Here is a 22805-nt window from a genome sequence, read left to right as displayed (position 1 = left end):
GGGTGGCTCAGAGGTTGAGCATCTGCCTTAGGCCCAGAGGGCGATCCTGGGGTCCTGGGATCAAGTCCCTCACGGAGCTCCCCGCAGGGAGCCTGCTGCTCCCTCTGCCTGTGTCTCTCCTCCCTATGTCTCATGAATAAATGAATAAAACCTTAAAGAAAGGGAAAAAAAGATTTCGACTACTGACATACAGGTAAGCACACAAGTCACAGTCGGCCAGTCTCAGGAGGCGAGCTCCGGGCGCCTGCACTTTGTAAGAGCTCCCGAGGCTGATTGGTCCCCAGGGCGCTCCAACTGCTTTAGGGCGGAGCGGGCGGAGGGGGCGGGCGGAGGGGGCGGGCGGGCGGCGGGAGCTGACTGGCCCGGCGCGGCGGGAGGGAGCCTCGGTCCCTCGGTCCCGCTGCCCCGTTGCCGCGGGGTCACAGCCCAGGCGCAGGCCCCGGGGAGCCCGCCGGCCGCGCAGAGATGTGGAACCCCCTTCGCGAGGGCGACTCGACCTTCGCCGCCTGGCGCCGCCCGCGCTGGCTGTGCTTTGGGGCGTCGGTGCTGGCCGCCGGCCTCCTCGTCCTCGGCTTCCTCTTAGGTAGGGGCGCTCCCCGCAGCCCCCCCGCAGCCCCCTCCCGCAGCCCCCCCGCAGCTCCCCCGCAGCTCCCCCGCAAGCCCCCGCAGCCCCCCCCGCAGCCCCCCGCAGCTCCCCCCGCAGCTCCCCCCCGCAGGCCCCCGCAGCTCCCCCGCAGCCCCCCCGCAGCCCCCCCGCAGCCCCCCGCAGCTCCCCCCGCAGCCCCCCCCCCGCAGGCCCCCGCAGCTCCCCCGCAGCCCCCCCGCAGCCCCCCCCGCAGCCCCCCGCAGCTCCCCCCGCAGCCCCCCCCCGCAGCCCCCCCGCAGGCCCCCGCAGCTCCCCCGCAGCCCCCCCCGCAGCTCCCCCGCAGCCCCCCCGCAGCCCCCCCACCCCCGCAGCCGTGGGGCGTCGCCGGGACTCTCTGGACGCCTGCGTCTGGACGCCTGCTCCCCGGGGGCTGGGGTTTGGGTTGCGGGAGTGGGGGCCGCGGGGGCGCAGTCGGGGTCCCGGCTGCCGTGGGACGGTGCCCCGGGGCTGCAGCGGGACGCGGGGACCCCGAGACTGGCCGTCAGCAGGTGCCGCCCGCTCCGGCCCGTGGAGAAGCTGCCGCGTTAGGGCGCGGGGCAGGGGGACCGGACCGTCCCGGAAGGACCCTGGCCTGTTGGGGTCTTGGGTCGCGGCCTGGGCCGCTTCCCGTGTAGGGTCGGTAGACGTCGGGCCCCGGGGCACCGAGGCTCTTCCCGCTCCTCATTCTTTGGTCCTTGAGGCTCGCACAGTTAGAGGAACACTCGGACACCGGCTGTTACTGTCCCGCCCTGCACGCGTCTCTGCCGCCGGGTCGTTGGCGTCCTCCGTGTCCGGATTCGCAGACTTAACCCAACTTCCTAAGACCCAGGGGCTGCAGGGACAAGCTCTGACTCTCAGATTTCAATCTTCACTCTGCTACGCCTCTGTGGCTTTGAACAATTTATCGAGTCTCCCCTGGCTTCAGTTTCTCAATCTTTATGAGGAGGAGAATAGCCGTAATTTATTCGGAATGGGCAGTGAAATAGCGCCTAGAGCTCCTAGCGCAGTATTGGGGTGTTGGCACTTTTCTTTATTTCTGCTTGAGGAGGAGGAGATGCTTTCAATTGGACTTTGGTGCACGCGGCTAGTGTAAGATAGTTCACCTCTGCTCTGAATTCTGGATTCCTCTCCTGGGATTAAGAAGACCAGGGCAGAGGCCAGCTATGCTGACTTAAGTTAGCGCTCTTTGGCTAGCTGTGCGATCTTTGGGGTCACTAATGGACTTTTGAGCTTCTCTCTGCTTGTAACTAACACGTGCATGTTAGTAATCACCGAGGGTGGCTGTGGGGTTGAGGGGAGGTGAGTGCTCATTAAGGACACGGTTCAAATTGAGTTTCAATGGTCTCAGTTGTAAAAATGGGAACTAGACTTGGCAAGGCTGGTGCAGGGATTAAAATCTGCTTCTCAGAAAGCATTCTTATTCTTGCCCTCAGCCTCATCCTTGTATTCACTGCCCAGTGGATGACACCGGATAAGATCTTTATTAGGATTTATGAGGTTACTTTTCTCCTGGGATTCTCTACTTTCCTCTCTCCCGTGGTTTTCCCACTTCATTTTGTTCATTTTTCAGCTCTCAATTCAAGCATTTCATCCTCAGTGTGTCTTTCCCTCCTTCCAGGCTGATCCAAGTCCTTCTGTCCTATGTAGTGGTAGAAATAGATTTCCATGTGCTGCCAACCATTTATTTCAATATGCATGTAAATGTGCATGTATATGATTAATACTTGGAAAGTTCTGTGAAAGCTAGATGGGTGATCTCAGTAATCATTTTATGCCCAGATCATACCATTTCTCTAAATAAGCCCTGTAAAGATGACTCATTTGCCCCAGGTTGAAACGCAGAGCTACAAGGGCTAATTGCTCTACGTGGTTTGGCCACCCATTCCCTGTGGCCTCTGTGTGCAGTGGACATCCTACAGAGCCATTGGGTAAACTGTAGTTTCCTTGTAGCTTTCTAAAGTTCAACACATTTGTTTTAGTTTTCTGAAATAGAACAAATTACAAGTCTGAGTTTTCTTCAACTCTGAAGTAATTTATGTACTTGAAATAGATTCATCATTAATTCATTATAAACATTTACTAAATGCTCATTCTGAGTCAGCAGAAGAGCAGTCACTGGGGATAGAAATTTTCAGGAGAAAATCGGTAGAGCTTTTTGCCTTAAACTTTAAAAAATCTTGTTTATCGCCATTTGTTGAAATTTAATTTAATTTAATTTTAGTGGTCATTTTCTTAAAAACATTTTTTTTTAGAATAGCAGCAACACCTGTCATTGAAATTGAATTAAAAAACTATGTTGTGACTGATCCATATTTGAAAAGTATTACATTGTTTTTTTTTTCCAGTGGAAGTGGGCAAGAGAAATTAAATTTAAGAAAATCTCAGTTAATACGAGAGGCCATTGATAATTCCCATTTCACGTATGATAGATAGGAAAAATAGGTCCTGTCTATAAACTCATATCTCATTTTTATATTTTATATTTTTACAGGATGGTTTATAAAATCCCCCAGTGAACCTACTAACATTGTTCCACAGCATGATATGAAGAAGGCATTTTTGGATGAATTGAAAGCTGAGAACATCAAGAGGTTCTTATAGTAAGCACATACTTGATGGTTTATATGAGTAATTTGTTGGAAGTTAATAAGTTTAGAAAGTTTTGATTCAATATTTTATGTACAGGAACTGGCTTTTTAGTTTTATTTGTTGAAGACCTTGTATCATATTTCATCTGGACAGGATTATACTTTAAATTAAATTGTATCATTTAGAGACAGTTTTGAGCAGGAGTCAGCAAACCTTGTCTGTAAAGGACCAGCCCCTCGTAGACCAGCTGATTTGTGTCACAACTACTCAGCCCTGCTATTGTAGCACAGAAGATGCCATAGAAAATACATAAACAGGGACGCCTGGGTGGCTTAGCAGTTGAGCATCTGCCTTTGGCTCAGGGCCTGATACCAGGGTCCTGGGATCGAGTCCCACATTGGGCTCCCTGCATGGAGCCTGCTTCTCCCTCTGCCTTGTGTCTCTGCCTCTCTGTGTGTGTCTCTCTTGAATAAATAAATTAAATCTTAAAAAAAAACATAAACATATAAGAGTGGCAGTTTCAATAGAACTTTATTTATGGGCACTGAAATTTGTATGTCATATATGTCACAAAATACTCTTCCTTTTTTTATCTATTTAAAATGTAATAACCATTTTCAGCTTGTGGACTGTACAAAAACAAGGAAGTGAGCTGGATCTGGTCAGTGGAACAGAGTTTACTGACTCCTATTTTAGAGGACAACATTATATTTTAGTCAAAAAAGAATAAACTTGGACTTTGGAGTCAGATATACTTGAGTTTAACTTCCATCTTTACCCATTGAGAGTAAAATCACTCAGAGTGAGTACTTAACCTTCCTGAGCTCTCATTTCCACATCTATAAAATGGGGACCATGATATTGTTGCTGTGACCAAGATGAATTAGAGAGCGTTTATAAGTCATGGTTTGAAAACTTATTCCCAGTTTCCTGAAATAGCTGTCTCTAGTGTAGAGCAAAAGATGTAAATGAGTAAATTTAAAGAGTATTTGCATAGCAACTAAAAATAAAACACTTGGGTAGAATGATTATATGTAACTGATTAGAATACTTTGTTTTTCAAAGCAAAATACTTGATGTTTCTGATAGTGACTGCAGGATTCCTTAGTGAATACAAGCTATACGTTTATATAAAAGATAGTTTTATGTGTGTATATTTATATATTTACACACACACACGTATACAAGCACACATATATGTATAGATGTGCACACATCTAATCATAAAAACACATATGTCTATTTTAATTACAATAGAATTAAAACTACAAATAAAAATGTGTTAGGGCACCTTCCAAATATTTGGAAGGGCCATTTAAGGTGAGAGAACCTGAAGCTTAAATTTTTATTTATTTTTTATTTATTTTTTATTTACTCATGAGAGACACACACACACACAGAGAGAGAGAGAGAGAGAGAGAGAGAGAGGCAGAGACACAGGCAGACGGAGACGCAGGCTCCATGCAGGGAGCCGGATGTGGGACTCGATCCTGGACTCTAGGATCACGCCCTGAGCGTGGCTTAAATTTTTTGGAAATGCCTCCTCTACCTCTTGGATTTATTTCACTATAATTATATATAATAGGTACAATAAAAGTGGAAGTCTGGCAAGATAGAGTATTCACTCCTAGACAGAGCTGCTGTCCCTGCTTCCTTCTTCCTTTCCTAGCCTGTAACATGGACTGAGCAGCAAAGAAGAGAAGTGAATGCCCTCATTTCTCTTTCTGGACCCTGAATAAAATAGAAGCTGGCAGTTTCTTGCTTATTCTCCATGACCCCGACCAAGCTTTTCTGACTGTTCAGAACTCAAGGATTTTCACTGTTAGCACAAAAGATAGAGAGTAAAAGAACCCCAGCTCATCCCTCCAACGACCATGAAATTACTCGAAACCTCCTGGACTCTCCAGATTTCCTATTTGCCATTTGGCCATCAGAGAGTTTTCAATCCAATTACACCCTTAAACCAGGGGTCGGTAACGCCTCCAGTCTTCCATTTTATCCCCCTTTGCTTGGCTGCTAAAGATCCTCCCTACTTCCAAGCTGTCTGCCTCTCCATAGTGGCTGAGAGGATCAAAGCTGTTCATTCAGCTTCCCTTGGGATGCTGGGTTGTCCTGTTTCCCTTCTGTTTTGTAAACACCTAGTTGAATTCTTAGCTCTGTTGACCATTTTGCATCTCTTTAGAGAAACATTCCTTCTCTTCCAGGTTCTGAAAGACAAGATTATTTTAGAAAACTCTTTTTAGACCTTTGGGTTCAGAATTTCACTGATAAGCCTCTGAGCATCACTTCTGCCTTTTACTAGTTGCCTTCGAGGCATCTAGCTCCTGGGAGCAGTGTTCTAGCATTTGTAACCTGGATAGTGTATTAAAACAGGAATGCTAACAGCTCTTTTTATTAAATGAGATAATGAAATGATACGTGGAACTTCTTAACCAGATGGAGGATTTTAAGTACAAGTTGTTGGCTATTTGGGATGATTTGTAAATTATTATTTTTAAAGAAAACTTGAGATTTTAGTAGGACCAACGAATTACTTGCAACACACTTCTAACTTGATTAAAACAAGAAAAAGTAAGAGCTGCAGTTTAATCAGTTACCCAATTGAGCCACAGATCTTTGAGAAGTAGTGAGTTAGCAATATTCTCCCCATATACAGATGAGAAACTAAAGCTTTAGCCAGGATCACACAGATTAGAGGCAAATAGAAGATTTTATGCCAGTTTATTTATTTATTATTGGAAATGGATTTTTTTATCCTCTTATTAGGCTCAGCTTTGCTCCAAAGGAGTGGATTCCAGCCCTGATTGTAGCACATTTTGTATCCTAGTTAGTAATGACAACACTGTTACAAGGAATTTGACTTCTAATAGCCAGGTCTGATAATAATCAATCCCTCCTGCCATCTCTTCCTCACTCCCTCCCATCCTTCCTTCTATCTCTCCTTCCCTCCTCTCTTTCCTTTCATTTTTGGTGGTGAGGAGAGCAGGTTCAGGACTCCTTATTGACAACTGTTCTTTTCCTTTTTCTTTTTTTAAATTATTTTTTTCCTTTAAGAAACTCTACCCCCTAACACGGGACTCCAACTCCTGATCCCAAGATCAGGAGACTTGTGCTCTACCAACTGAGCCAGCCAGGTGCCCTGTTTCTCACATGTAGGGACAGAGTTATCACGGACTTAAAGGAAATATGCATAATCTGCATCCACCTTAGTTATGTTACAGTTTGTGATCTGTGTACTATAGGAAAAAAAAACCCAACATGTTGGCTCTTTTTCTGTTTTCTGTGCCGGTATACATTGAAGAGATAAAAGACAGCTGCCTCTTAAAATTGTGTTATTTTTGTTACTACATTTTGCAAATACGTTAGAAATTTTGTGTGAGTCGTTGTAAGGGAACAAGAATGTCCTATATCCCTTTCAAGGTTCTTCTAGCAGGCCTAAGAATTAAATTGACCCAAGAGAGATTCACAGGAGAAAATCAGACTTAATAGTGTATGTGTGGGGAATCCATATGGACGTGGGAATTCCAAAGATAGGCAAAATGAGGTATATGTCATCCTGAAATAAGTAGAAGTGGTCAGGGGTTTGGGACTTCAGAAGAAAGGAATGCATTTCACAGGTGATAAGAAGAGCAGATGTTTAGTAATGAGATAATCACCTGCCATACAGATGAACCACTCAGATAAAATTGATCTCTGCTAATAACCCTTATTTTGAGAAAGACCCCCAATTTAGATTCTTCTGTGTTGTAAAGGAAGCTGCAAGTTTCTTTTGAGCCCATAGGGCTTTGATTGCATTGATCTCAGAATAATGTTCTTGCCAAAATGGCCCATCTTGGGGCAGTCTACTTTTGGACCCTCTAAGTGTTAAGTCCTTTAGCATTTTTTGAATAAGGATTTTGATACTATCTTTATACACACAATTTAAATTATTTTAATAGAACTACAAAAAAAATCATGAGAACTCCAGTTTTAAAAAATCGAGAGTTATTTTCTTAGCAGTTAACCTTCTTAGTCAAAAATTAAGATACACAGGGTGCCTGAGTGGCTTAGTTAGTTAAGCCTCTGCCTTCCGCTTGGGTCATGATCTTGGAGTCCTGGGATGGAGTCCCACATCAGGCTCCCTCTGCTCATGCTCTCTCTCTTGAATAAATAAAATCTTAAAAAAAAAAAATTAAGATACACAGTAAAATCAAACATTTGAAAGTGGAATCATAGTCATAGATTTTAAAAAAATCCCTATAAGGATAGACATGTGTTGATTTTAGAAAAACCTACATATTCAGAACCAGAAGTTGTGAAGCTCAAAGTTCATGATCTAGAAATAAATGTCTTTTTATGATACATGATGCATGTGGATTTTTTTTCTTTAAGTGGTTTAAGATGAAAATATCAATAAGCCCAAACTTCAGAGAAACAACACATTTCCAGGAGAGAGATAAATTTAAACAAACAAAAGCACAGACATCCAGCCATATTAAATGAGAAGGTAGTAAACTCGCGAAAATGTTTTTGGTAGCTAAAATTTTGCCCTCACAGCTTATTTGTTAGAGATATTTCTGGTCAGGCTAATTATCATCATTGATTTTTAAGTGTATTACTGTGCATGATGAATGGAGTACAAGAGCTTCGGTCTGAGCTTCTGTAAATATGTTTAGATTATTCCTTAATGAAGATAGTTTATAAGGTTGCTAATCAAAAGGTTTCTCACTTGGCCGTAACTCTAAGTATTTAAAAATAAATTTAATTATCCTTTATTCTTGGCATGTTACAGCCTGATATTTTGTATGAAAACATTTTTTACCTTCTAATTATATTTTACACAGTGAAATAAACAAGTAATTCTATGAAAGTTCTAAGATGCATGAGTCTTAAGGAAAGAATATGATATTTTCCTCATCTATATGGGGACACATCCATAGGATCACATAACAATTCTCTACAAAGATCAGTTCTTCCAATTTTTCTCTTGAATGAGTACAAATTAGAGCATGAAAACTTTAAAATATGCTTTGAAAAATCTATTTCATGCAATAATAGTGCCACTTTGCTTTTTTATCGTATCACATTTCAAAGCACTTTTAAATGTCAATGTGCCATACTTGTTTGTTCACTTGGGATAAAAGCTGACTAAACATTAATTTCTAACCACTTTCAATTTTTGTTCACCAGTAATTTTACACGGCTGCCACATTTAGCAGGAACAGAACGAAACTTCCAGCTTGCAAAGCAAATTCAATCCCAGTGGAAGGAATTTGGCTTGGATTCTGTAGAGTTAGCCCATTATGATGTCCTGTTGTCCTATCCAAATAAGACTCATCCCAACTACATCTCAATAATTGATGAAGACGGAAATGAGGTAAAAAAAAAAAAGATAAAAGATAAAAAAACTACTTACATCTCTATTCTTTTCAAATACCTTTTATGAAAGAATGCCCTATACCATCTCTAATTATTGATAGAAATCAGTATCATTGAAACTTGTGAGTGATATCTTTAACATCTCATTACCAGTGTTATTACTCCTTTCTTATGATGTTTGAATTTAGTGTGATGTTGGAAAAAGTCTGAGAAATTAATGCTTGATGACATTTCTATTTTCTGTTTTATAGTACTTCATGCAATAAAATACAATATATTAGTACTTTGAAGCAAGTAAAATAGACACATTTTTGATAGGTTCAGACTATAAAAGATACTGTATAAGTTTGGGGCTGTGAGGAAACTCAAGACCCCACTCTATGCAGTATGAGTCAGCAGGGTTTTTTTTTTTTAAGATTTTATTTATTCATTCATGAGAGACAGAGAGAGAGAGAGGCAGAGACACAGGCAGAGGGAGAAGCAGGCTCCATTCAGGGAGCCCAATAGGACACTCGATCCCAGGACTCCAGTATCTGGGGGCTGAAGGTGGCGCTAAACTGCTGAGCCATCCCGGCTGCCCGGTCAGCAGGTTTTTATTGGTACTTATTGATATGACTCAGGTGATCATGTGTTGAGCTCTGTGCCCAGAATTTGACTGTGGGCATTTGAAAGGGAAGAGAGTTTGGAGAGAATGTCTATAGATGATATCGAAAGAATTTACAATCTTGTTTGCAAGTTAGGGTACGTACTTGAGGAAGAAAAGATAATACAAGTAATTGAGGTATTTTTTAAAATTTAAATTCCATTAGCCCACATATAGTACATACTTAGTTTCTGACGTAGTTTTCAGTAATTCATCAGTTGTATGTAACACCCAGAGCTTATCATCACATGCCCTCCTTAATGCCCATCACCCAATTACCCCATTGAGATATTTCTTATCATTATATATAATCAATAGGAAAGCTGGTAAAATAAAACTTATACGTTTAACCCTATTTCGCATACCTTAGTTTTAGAGTTGTATCTTACCTAAAATAGCTCCTTTCAATCTGGGTATTTTCCTTCAGTCCTCTTGTTAGTTGGGCCTTCTCAATTGTGTATAAGCTTCAAATACTGTGAACTGAAAATGTGTGATTTAAATATATTTACATTTAAAAATTTTTTCTAATATGTTGATAACCTTCTGTCGACTAATGTATCAGTCTTTTAATGGCTAATATGCTGTTATGTTTTGCTGTCAGTGTTGTAATCCCTTGCTAAATTTCCTAATATGATTTGAAACTTCCCACACTATTTTAAATTATAGTAGTTAATAGTTTATCAAAATATTAAACTATCTCAAAATTTAAAAATTATTTTTAAAAAAGGTATGTGGAATATCTATATACAATATATGGTCCCATAACATTTGTTAAATAAATGGGGACATGCCTATATAATTAAGTACTAAACAGTCTATAAAAGAATGTTTTGGAAAATTATTTAATGATGAAATAAAATATTGATTATGTTAAAGAATATGTACATGTACTTAAACCTCTGTCTTGGTTTGTCAAATTTGGGGATGATCTATATACAAATGAGGAAAATAGCATTCATGCACTTCTTTTTTCCTTATTCTTTCATCTCCCAGTTTTGACTGTGAGTTCGCTTTTATTATTCCCTTTCATTGTTTGTTTTGCCATTATAAGCATTTATTAAATTCTTCAGGCCTGTCACATAATAAAAGGTATCATGTAGAAATGTCATTTTGGAGATTTTCTGGAAAGGTGTTAGCTCTCTTTTGGGTTCCTAGACCAATTTTTATTGAGATGGGGAATGTTTCCCCCACACATCCAACAAGTAATTCTCAGACACCAGTTGGGTGTCCTACAATTCAGATCAATTCTGACACGACCTACCTGGAGATACTGGCAGATTCCATAGGTAAGAGTTAAGTATCATAAGACTGTCCTCCCCCCAACCCATTCAGATGCCAGTTGTAAGACCAGGTTGTTAACCTGTGTTTCTGACCTACCAGCTGTAGACTGGAGGTTCCAATGACCCCCTTCAACTCAGGAGACAGGTTGTTAATTCTACTTCTGACAGACTGGCAGAAGTCCAAGGTTCCTATGATCCCCTCCTCAGGTTTGATTAATTTGCTAGAGCTAATTAACATTTACAAAAAACATTTTACATCCTAGATTACTGATTTATTACAAAGGATGATAGATGATAGGAAGCAATAGCCAGATGAAGAGATGCATGAGGCAAGCGATGTGGGAAAGAGCAGAGAGCTTCCATGGCCTCTCTAGGAGCGCCAGTCTCCCCACATCTCCATGTGTTCACCAACCCAGAAGCTCTCCAAACCCTGTCCTTCAGGTTTTTATGGAAGCTTCATTACGTTGCTGTGATGATTAAATCTTGGCTGTTGGTGGTTGATTCAACTTCCAGCCTTTCTTTCCTCCTGGGTGGGAGGCTGGCTGTGAAACCAGAGGCTGGTTCCAGGCCTCTAATCACAAAGTTGGTTCTCCAAGCTCCTATCCTTAAGTGGAATCAAAAAGTTACCTCGTTAGCATAACAATAGACATCTTTGTTGCTCTCATCAGGAAATTCCTTTTAGAGGGTTTTAGAAGCTCAGTGCCAGAAATGGAATAAAGGTCAAATAAATAGAGGTTTACTGTAAATCACAGTATCACGCTGCCTAAAGCTTCCTCATTTTTTAAAAGCTGTATTAGTTCATTTTCCTTCTCGTTTTCATCTGAAGTACACCATTAGAGCTGCATACTTCTCCAAAGTCCTTGTTTCCTCCCTATTTCTGCCTTTCCTGAAGCAAGCACTATTCAAGTGTTGACACAAAATGAACAAACCTTTTACAAATTTTTCAAGGAAAAAGAAAAAAGTTTTATTTGAGCCCAAGTTAAGACAGCTGCCCAGGAAACACAATCTTCACAAAAGAAAAAGGAGCATTAGGGGGGGTAAAGGAAGAGAAAGAATCATGTAATAGGAAAGTGGAAGTGACTTAAATGCTGTGTATCAGTAATTAGAAAAAAATTAATGGAAAAAACTGTCCGATTAAAAACATAGTATGTCAGACTGAGTAAAATTAGCTATGTACTATTTTATAAAGATTGACTTGAACATAACATCACAACTAGCTCAAAGTAGCAAAACTGAAAAAGAAATACTAAGCAAATATTGACTTAAAAATGATTTTATCTTGTAAAGTAAATTTTAGGGCAAAGTCAAAAACCTTATTAAAAGATAAAGAAGGTCACTATCTAACTGTTTGAATTTACCAACAACTCTAAATTTGTTTTTATCTGTTAAAGGAAAAGATACAACAGGCCCAAAATGGATTTACTTATACTGAGCCCCACTTCAGCAACCAAGACTTAATACCTAACCTTATGCAGTTTCAGCCTCTCCCAAGAATGTAACCCTTAACTAGTCAGTCTGGAATGACCTGGTCAGCACTGATGAGGTAATCCACCCACATGACCCCTTCTGTCCTGTAAAGGACAAAGATCAATAAGGAAAAATACAGGAAAAGCATAAATAAATAATATAAGGAGTGAAAAAAAGAGGCGTATCTATAGATGCACAGATTCAAAAAAGATAGGAAAATACTAGGAAGAGGTATGCCAATAATTCATAGCTGGGATGAAATCAAAAGATGGAAAAAACATGAAAATTGACATAAGAATGCATTTTTAAAAACTCAAAGAGTTCTATAACATTAAAGAAATTAAATCGATACTTCAAGGACTCCCACAACACAGAGCACCAAGACTAACTGGTTTTCCTTTAAGTTTCAAAGATTAAAGTGTAAGATCATTTAAATATAATACAACCTATTTCAGAGAATATTGAAAGTTCAACTCATTTTTTAAGGCAAGATATGATCTAGAAATTATAACTCAACAAGCAAATTGCAAAAAAACAGGTGAAATGTGTAGTGAATATATATGGATAATATCATTATCATTAGGAAAAGGAAAAATTACATATTTATCTCAAAAAATATCCACCCCCCCAAAAAAAAAAGTTGAACAAATGAAACATAAATTTCATGACAAGAACTCTTAGTAAACTTGGAAAGGAAGTTTTTTTTTTTTTAAAGGAAGTTAATTAACATCACCTAATAAAGGTCACAGCAAGTATCAAAAAAAAATTTTTTTTAAAGATTTTATTTACTTATTCATGAGAGACAGAGAGAGTGAGGCAGAGACAGGCAGAAGAAGAAGCAGGCTCCCTGTGGGGAACCCAATGTAGGACTCGATCCCAGGTCCCCAGGATCATGCCCTGAGACAAAGGCAGATGCTCAACCGCTGAGCCACTCCAGGCATCCTGCAAGTATCAAAATTAATGGGGAAACATTAAAAACATTTCCTTCAAGTTTGGATATCCCTACTTTTCAACATTTTACATGGTCCTGGCCAGTGCAGTGGTACAAAGAGTGATGGGAGACCAGGAGTAACCCTCAGCTGACATTATATTAACTAGAGCATCAAATATTTTCCTTTTCTTTTAGGCAGACAGAACCTAAAATGAAACCATGTCAACCACCACCTTCCAAAATTCCCCACATAGTCCATATGGCCCATAATTTTTCTGTGATCCACAGAGGGTGCAAAACTTGTCTGAATCATTGAGAAAGTTTATAAAAGAAAGGGTAGTAAAGTACAATAGAAATCCATATAGAAACAAAGTCACTGCATCAGCAAGGCTTTCAGCCAAGGGAGCATTCAAGTTGGTCTCAATTTGCCCCAATTACCAATTTGCAATTTTACAGCCTCTGGACAAGTGGATTTTAGAGCAAGTTTATGAGTTATTTTAATAAGTGGGAGAAATTTATAAGATCAAGGAAACAACTTTTTTGGGTGACTTTATCAAAGGTAGACTATATACCAGAGAGCATTGCTCAACTTTCCAAAATTCACCAAAATAACCTCAAATTATGTATTCAGAGTATAACTACAATAACTTTGGTTAACAAGTTTTTATTTCTATTTTTACCTTTTGTGACATAAAAAAAAGGCAGTATAGAGTTCAATCTATATCATGTTATCTCTATATAAACAAAGATACTGTGTCTGTATGTATTTAAAATATTTCTGGTAGAATCCACAGACCACTAGTGGTATTAATTGACTGTGGAAGAAGGAACTTGTGTATGTTGTGCTGGAGAGTAAAAGTTTACAGTTCACCACAGAGCTCAGCTCTGAATAGTCATGATAATTAAAGTACACTGGGAGATGGTGATAGTACAAAGGGTGATAGTACATTTGCAGGTGGGACAGAGGGATGAAAACAGTTGAATTGTTGCAATGTTGATAGATAACTCCTGAATCTGAAACACAGCATTTTTTTTTTTTTTTTTTAAGAAATAGAGGTAATTAGCTACAAAAGCAACTCCTGGTTGTAGTAAAATAAAGGAAGTTTTCAACTTTTCGTGTCCCTACTCCTGGGCTCGCAGAGAAGCTATACTTGAACATTTACCAAGATCAAAATGACTTGGCAAAACTTTAAAGTATGGGCTCTATTTCTGCCCCCAGCACATATTTTACCTCTACTTCATTAAAAAATAAAAATAAAAAACAGCCTAAAAACAAAGAGAAGCTTTCCAAACATAAGGATAAGAAAAAGAAAGAAACCTCCCTAGTTCCCATAAGATTAAAATCATGCAGACTTGCACATGAAAAAAATAAGATAAAGTCTGTAACTTTCCAGAATGTTCTTTGTCATGATGATTTCCCACTCTTTCTCCCCCTTCCCTTTTTTGGGAGGCGGGGTGAAGGGAGTGGTTAGCCGTATTAGTTTTATTTTTTAGTAGTTCAGAATCTAAAAAATCTGATCCCTACTTAACAATGTCATAATTCAATCAAGATTTCTGCAATACAAACATCTTAGAATACTTTCACTTTGGTCATACCCCACCAATTTATGCCCATAAATCTAATTCAGTCTTGTTCTTTTCAATTTGAATAATACTTGCTTTTTACAGTATATTTGTTTTTTCCACATGATACCTTGCTTACCAGCCCTTGAATCAACTTAGAGCTTCCTTTAGAGGCTTTGTTTTGTTGAATGATATCCTTTAGAGATATTCTTTGTTTTAAGTGAATATCTGTTGGCTCCAAACTGGTAATTTTAGGTAGAAAATGTGTTGTTCATTTTTCTTTTCTTTTCTTTTCTTTTCTTTTTCTTTTCTTTTCTTTTCTTTCTTTTTTTCTTTTTGAAAGAGAGAGTGCATATGCCTGCATGTGAGGGAGGAGAGGGCAGAGAGAGAGAGGGAGAGTCTCAAGCAGACTCCATGCTGAGGGCGGAGCCTGACGTGGGGCCCAATCCCACAACCCCAAGGCCAGGACCTGAGCTAAAACCAAGAGTCAGATGTCCACTCAACTACCCAGGCGCCCCTCTGTTCGCTCCTTTTACAGGTCCTCACATAGACATCCAATGGGTTTGTCTCTAGAGTATTCTTAACCCTGAAGGAGTTGTTCTTCAGAGACCCAGCTTTATGCAAGGGTGTCTTATTAGACTCCATTATTTGGACTGGTCAGTCTAGTCTTTAAACTTCTGTGCCTCTCCTTTGGCTCTAATGGTCCAACTAAGGCAAAGGCAGACTTTAGAGCAGTCTCTCAGTTTTCTCAGTCTTCCTGTTTTCATGTCATTCTTTTGGCGTTTGAGTATTCCTTACTCCCCCCCCCCCATTTGACGATACATTTTAAAAAAATTATATTTAGTTCAGCATTTTTAGTTCTTTTCAGGGTGAATGTTGTTCTGTGTGTCTAGATACTATTTGGTATGGATCACTCCAAAATGTAATTTTTTTTATGGAAGTGAATTTAGTGTTTAATTTGTTGCTAAATAATTAACAGTATTAAAAAAGACTAAGATTACAATACAATACTACTTTTTATTTGGGTGTTAAAATTTTCGTCCTACAAAAAAGATTTTTTTTTCATCCTACATCAAAACCTGCTGCTTTGTAGATCCTCTCTGGGTCTGTGGCTTAGTCTTCTCATGAAATCATCACAAGCTTCTAGCACAGTGCTGAGTATTTGATATGTACTTTCAAAATACAAAACACAAAACCTTCTACTGACAAAAATGATAATGCACATTTTTCCTTGTTTGATGGTAGTAATTAAACTTTACCTGACTTAGTTTTAACTATAATATTTTGTTTTTCTAGATTTTCAACTCATCGTTATTTGAACCACCTCCTCCAGGATATGAAAATGTTTCAGATGTTGTGCCACCTTTTAATGCCTTCTCTCCACAAGGAATGCCAGAGGTAAAAGTGCAATACAATAAAATAAAAATCACAAACAGAACCCCCTCATACATTCAGGCAATAATTAATCAGTTATAATGAAATTTTTGATATAATCCAAATTTACACAGTTTTACACAGTTCTTAATGAGGAAAAGACTATTTATTAGTTTTATCAACAGTTTTTAAAGATAAAATTTACTACAATAACATGCAGAAATCCAAAATATACATTTATTGACTTCTGATAGATGTATATACCCGTGTGATCCAAATCTCTTAACACACAGAATATTATCACTTCAGAAAGTACCTTTATGCCCTTTCTCAGTCGGTACCACACCTCCTGCCCCCTGCTGGGCAATCCTTTTAGTTTTTTTTTTCACCATTGATTAGTTTTGCCTATTAAAAAAATTCATATTGATAGAATTGTACAGCATGTAATCATTTGTGTCTAGTTTCTTTCACTAAGCATAGAATCTGTGAGATTCACGTTTTAACTTTTATTTTGCTTTTTTATTGCCAAAGAAATAATTTCCATTGTATGAGAATGCTGCATTATTACTGTTGCATAGCACTGATTAGTTTTCAAAGAATTTGCATCAGAGTATTGTCACCATTTTCAAATGAAGAGTATGAATATCCATTCTAGAAAATCTTGTGTGGTCTAGTCTATAAAGCAGTGTTATCATAAAGCATAATTATCATCTGAAATTCTGTGGTTAGTCCCCAGATTCTTGCCCAGTACTTTGTTTTTTTGTAAGAAAGCTACATTTGAAAGAGTTGGATATAATGTATTAGTATCTTTTTAAAAGTTGTTAAGTAAATTCAATTTTGGATGTATTGGGTTGAAGTGCCTGGGATATATTTAAAAGAAATTGTTAATCCACAGGTATATTGAAGCATCACTCAATAGAAGTCTCTTTATATATTCATGAGAGACACACAGAGAGAGAGAGAGAGAGAGAGAGAGAGAGAAAGAGAGGGGCAGAGACACAGGCACAGGGAGAAGCAGGGCCCCTGCAAGGAGCCCGATATAGGACTCGATCCTGGATCCTGGGATCACGCCCTGAGCTAAAGGCAGATGCCCAACCGCTGAGCCACCCAGTTGTCCCCTCAATAGAAGACTCTTATTGGAAACATTCAAAGTAAAAAATGTGTTTTTAGAATGAGTATCTTAAAATCTGTCTTCACCAATTAGGATTTATTGCAACAACATAAGGATGATTTAATATCAGGCAGTGCCATATTTCTAATAAATAAGAGAAAAAATACCATTTTTATTTTCAAATGTATTGGATTTATTAACTTATTTATAATTTAAAAACTCACAAACTTAGAATGAAGGAGTATCTTCTGTTAGTTGTATGATATTTACTTCAAATGAATGGTTTTACATCTTAATGATATATTGGAAAAATTCTTTCTGAAATTTAGCACATGAATAGAATGCTTGCAGTCATAACTATCTCATAATTATAACATGGGATAGGAATGAGACATATAAAAATGGAAATGAGATAGTTTATTTTATTTTTTTAAAGATTTTATGTATTTATTTGACAGCGAGAGAAAGTGAGTGAGAGAGAGAGAGCGCATAAGCAGAAGGAGCAGCAGGCAGAGGGAGCGGGAGAAGCAGACTTCCCACTGACTGGGAAGCCCAACACAGGGCTCTATCCCAGGACCCTGGGTTCATGACCTGAGCTGAAAGCAGACACTCAACTGACTGAGCCACCCAAGTGCCCTGAGATAGTATATTTTAGATCTCAGGCATACTGTGGTCACTTAGACTTATTTTGCAGATTAAGGTTCCTTACCTTCATGGGCCCATGTATGATCCTTACTTTATTTTCTCTTCCTTTCATCTCTCATCCTTATTCTCAATCTCATTCCTCTCTCCCTGCCCAACATATTTATGTCCCTAGCAATGCATATATTCCTTTTTGTTGTTTTCTTTTTTTAGAGAGAATGAAAGAGCAGGGGAGGGGTAGAGGAAGAGGGAGGCAGGCGCCATACCCAGCGGGGCTCGATCTCACAACCCTGAGGTCATGACTTGAGCTGAAATCAAGAGTTGGACACTTAACCAACTGAGCCACCCAGGTGCCCCCAACAACGTATATATTCTTGAAAACACATGGCTTTATTTTGTGTTTGACGTGTTTTAAATTTATGTAAATAGCATTAGGCTTTAGGTCCTAATTGGTCTCTTACTCTTTTCAATTAATGGTGTTTAAAAAAATCCACCCATGTTGCTTTATGTCAGGGTAGTTTACTTTTTATTGTTGCCTCTCATTCCAGGTTATGTGCACACCACATGTAACTTGCCCATTGCCTTAGTGGTGTACGCTGCTTTACTCCTAAATCCTCATCACCACAGTGTTGCAGCGAACATCCTCATACACATCCCCATCTGGGCTTGTAGGGGTTTCTCTGTTTACAGTGAATCAGGTGTGGGATTCTGTTTCAGGTGTGGGATTTAATTTCACAATGTCCAAACTCTAGCAGTTTATTGCTTCCACTGACACTAAATGAGGATCCTTTTTCCTCATATTTTCGTCAACTCTTGAAGTTATGTAACTATGAATTTTTGCCCTTATTTTATTTTAATTCACATTTCTCTGATTACAAGTGAGGTTGCTCATCTCTAAACAAATTTATTTATTAGCCATTCTGGGGTTTATTCTGTGCAATGTCTAAGTATAATCTTCTAATTTTCCTGTTGAATTTTTAGCCCTTTTCTTATTAAATTTAAGGGTTTCTTAAATGTTTTACTTATTTATTTCATATTGTTTAAATATTACAAATACCTTCTTCTAATTTTCACCCATTTGTTCATGTTATCTAAGCTTCTCTTTATTTATTTGTTTATTTATTTATTTAGAACACAAACAGGGGGAGAGGCAGAGGGAAAGGAAGAGGACAGGAAGGCCGATGTGGGACTTGATCCCAGGACCCTGGTGTCACAACCTGAGCCTAAAGCAGATGGTTAACTGACTGAGCCACCCAGGTGCTCCAAGCTCCCCTTTATTAAAAAGATATCTTTAATTTTAATATTGCCCAATTATTCTCCTTATGCTTTTGTATTTTGGGTCTTCTTTATTAATCCTTTTTGTTATTTATGGTGATATATCTGAAAAACCAAAACATACAAAAAATATTAATACTTCATTATTTAAAAATAGCATTAATATTATCAGATTGGATTTAAGTATATATGGGCAAATAGTGTATAACAACATGATATATAACAAAACAATATAATTTATAATAGTTCTAAAAGGGGCATCTAGGTGGCTTAGTGGTCAAGCGTCTGCCTCAGGGCATGAACCTGGGGTTCTGGGATCGAGTCCCACATCAGGCTCCCCGCAGGGAGCCTACTTCTCCCTCTGCTTGTGTCTCTGCCTCTCTTGGTGTCTCTCATGAATAAATAAATAAATAAAATCTTTAAAAAAATAGTCATAAAATTTAAAGTATGCTTTAGACGTCTTCAATGAATGTGAAGTTGTTGAAGAACACTGTGAAATTTATTGAGCAGCGAAAATGTTATGTATAAAGAAACAGATTACATTTCTAGATGAGAAGACACAATGCTATAAGGAGAAAATTTTACCCACATTAGTTTGTGGCTTTAATATATAATCAATTGAAATCCCCAAATAATTTGTGGACCTTAACAGAATTATTCTACTCATAAGAATCATAGAGATTATTAACTCATTTCTTTCAAGTACACTTAAACTCTTCTAGATTAATGGGAAAATAGAGCCTGTGATTCTGCATAAGATTATTGTTTGTGTCGAATATTGGATGAGTTTGTTGGTGGATGTTCTTCCCTGGATCACCTGTTACTCAGCCAGTGCAACATTAATTCTTTTTAAAGTTATGTATGTCTGTCTGTATGCTTAAGATAATTCACTGTAAATAAGCTTTGGATCTACATCTGAATTTTCTGGAGTGTGAAATACTGGACTCTGCTTTAGGCTATTTGAAATGAACAATTTAACAAGGTCTTATAAAAATCTATTCTAATCTAGTGGTTCTCAAATTTCATTGTGTACCACAATTACCCATAAGACATGTAAACACCAGTTCTAGTTCCCACTCCCTTGAGTTTTGGTAGGTCTTGATAGTTCAAGTCTAACAAGACCCTAGATGACACGGATTCTGAGGTTTTAAGAACCATACTTTGGGAGCCACTGGCCTGGCCTCCCAGTTTGGTTTCAATTAACAAGAGCAGGAAGATGGAAGCTTGCAAGAAATGGAAAATTCTAAGCTGGCAGTGCAAGATTGTATTTATTCCCAGTCATAGAACAATGGTACAGTGTAAACTTTACAAGAAGGTCATTGTCTGAGAACAAAGCTTTTTTCTTTTTTTCTTTTTTTTAAAGATTTTATTTATTTATTCATGAGAGACACACACACACAGAGGGGGGAGGGGGGTGCAGAGACACAGGCAGAGGGAGAAGCAGGCTCCATGCAGGGAACCCAACATGGGACTCCGTCCCAGGTCTCCAGGACCACGCCCTGGGCCGAAGGTGGCGCTAAACCACTGAGCCACCCGGGCTGCCCACAAAGCTTTTTTCTAAGTGACAGTGACAACTTGTGTTTGTGAAGTGCCCAGAGGAGTATCAGTCATGCTTGTTTTCATTTTCAAAGTATATTGTCATGTTTCAACTAATGTCTTCTCCAATCCCTTCTCCATCATAATTTGTTTTGTGAGGATTGCAGCTTAATCAACATATAGCCACAATTTACGTGTATTTAAGGATGTGGTCACCCCAAAGTTAGTGATATTGAATTAGGGATAAATTTCAAGCGAAATTTGAAATTTCGATACTAAAATTTGAAATGTGAAATTTGATACTAAAACGAAATTTGCTGAAATCAGATTGGTTAATAACTCTCTAGTCACAGAATGATAGTGAGCCCCAGAGAGGCCTGACAATTATAAATTGGACATACAGTGCTGTCATTAATATTGCATTAATATTGGATTCCTTGAGGAAGAAATAGAAGAACTAAATATTGCATTGCTTGAGGAAGAATATAAGAGCAAAAAGTAATCCCTTTACTGAAGCAAAGATTCAAATGCCACCTTCTCAGGAGACTTTTCCTCTTTTCATTTAAAATTGCATGCACCCATGTACTAATTTACTCTTTGCCTCTTCAACCTTGAAAAAATTTTCTACAGTACTTATCGCTTTTTAATATACTGTATAATTTACTTAGTTATTACTTTTATTATTATCTTATCTTTCTGCATTTCACATGAATGTAAGTTCCTCCAAGGACGGGGATTTGCTGAATCCCTAGTTTGTAGAACACTGTGGACTGTGGAGTCCATAAGGATACATTTTCAACAAGTTTGTCAAAAGAATCCCAGAAGTAGCTTAGAAACAACTTTATTTTGGTATCTGTCATAAATTTGTTGTGAACATGCTATGAGAAATTAGCCACATAGGGAAACAATAAAAATAAAATAAAATTATAGGATACAAAAAGTTGTCCAGCATAGGGACTTCAAACTAGGAGGGGTGAAGAGTTTCCAAAGGGAGACATGAGATCATTTTAAAGAAATCAGTTTCCTCCGCCAGTTTCTCAGTTTACAGTTACATTGGATTGAGAACTAGCCCATGGTCAGGTCCTGCTGGTACTTTGTCCCCACTTCCTTATTTATAATCATTATCCTCAAATGAAAGACATCTCTCATCCATCCTAAAACAATAGAAAGCATATCTCTGAGTCATAAAAATCTCTGAAGTTCTGGAAAAAGAGACAATAGTGAAAGATTCTAACAGCTGGGCAACAAGTGATTTGGCAAGTCAGATGGTTTGCAATTAGACAAAATCAGATGAGCCTAATTGAGTGTCTAGCTGACATCATTAGAATTAACTTGGATAATAGATCAGTGTGTGATTTGGGTGTTGTAACTTGGAAGGAGATTAAGTTATTTAGTGAAAATTCCATAACAAAACTTCTTTGGTTCCCATCTCAGTTTCTCAGAAATTATGTCTAAAAGCAAGAAATGTGAATAGAACTAATGTGGAGTCGTGTCTCATTCATAATTTATTCATGCAATGACCTAATGTTTTAATATCTGATAACATTAAGAGATATAGTTCAAGTAAAATTTTATGCTTTGGTATTATTTACACACATTTGTAACATTGTCAGACTCAGTTTGATACTACTAATAATTAGCGTACTCCTAAAGCATTTTCTTAGTGCATACATCCGGTCACAAGACATCGCAGAACATTCAAAATTATAAATGTGTATATATATACACACACGCACAAATATATACACACGTATATATACACACACACAAATATTTACACACATACATATACACATACACATATATACACACACATATATGTGTGTGAGTGTGTATGTGTGTGAATTTATATATATTCTTAATCAAGGGAAGTTTGGCAGTGATCAAGAAAAGACTTCCAAGCATTCCCAGTTTCTAGGTGACAGAAATTGAAATGAAATGTAGCATGCTAGAAGTTAATTAAGAAATGTTCTCTTGGGATCAGTAGTTTGTGTCAGAGGAGGGAAGGGCAGCTGGATTGAGCAGAGGGAACAGTTGACTCTCACTGCCAGTTTAGAGACCGCCTCAGCTGACCTGAAGGGCAGCTCTGGAGTCAGTAGAGCCCTTCAGAACTGCCTTGGGCTGGACTAAAATGTCGAAGGCTTTATACTCCCACATACATCAATCATGGACTGTGTGTCATCCTAGAAAGAGGCATGACTTTGAGCAGGGTGGTTGTCCGTAGCTGAAGCAATTCCTGAAGAGGCTTGGGAACTGAAGGCTGTCTGCAGAGAGCCTTCCTTGCAGCGGGAGTGAGAATGTCTTCACTCAAGGCGAATCTGGGCAGCACATCCCAATGTCCAGGATAAATATATTTTACTGTAGAGTACAATTCTCTGGGGGAAAGGTGGACAAAATAGAAGCTCAAAGAG

General features: G+C 38.8%; 1 protein-coding gene across 1 annotated transcript in view; it reads left to right on the top strand.

Moving 5' to 3' along the window:
• Window positions 1-450: 450 nt before the first annotated feature.
• FOLH1B (folate hydrolase (prostate-specific membrane antigen) 1) overlaps window positions 451-22805 on the top strand; it is a 64500-nt gene continuing 42145 nt past the window's right edge. The window contains 4 exon segments of the mRNA NM_001271778.1: window positions 451-583; window positions 3117-3225; window positions 8384-8570; window positions 15753-15854. Of these exon segments, the coding sequence (NP_001258707.1) occupies window positions 466-583; window positions 3117-3225; window positions 8384-8570; window positions 15753-15854 (516 nt within the window). The 5' untranslated portion in view covers window positions 451-465.

Source organism: Canis lupus, chromosome 21 (assembly GCF_011100685.1).
Source record: "Canis lupus familiaris isolate Mischka breed German Shepherd chromosome 21, alternate assembly UU_Cfam_GSD_1.0, whole genome shotgun sequence".
NCBI classification, from domain to species: domain Eukaryota; kingdom Metazoa; phylum Chordata; class Mammalia; order Carnivora; family Canidae; genus Canis; species Canis lupus.
The sequence above is the reverse complement of the archived record's forward strand: the minus strand, read 5'-3'. Positions and strand labels throughout refer to the sequence as shown.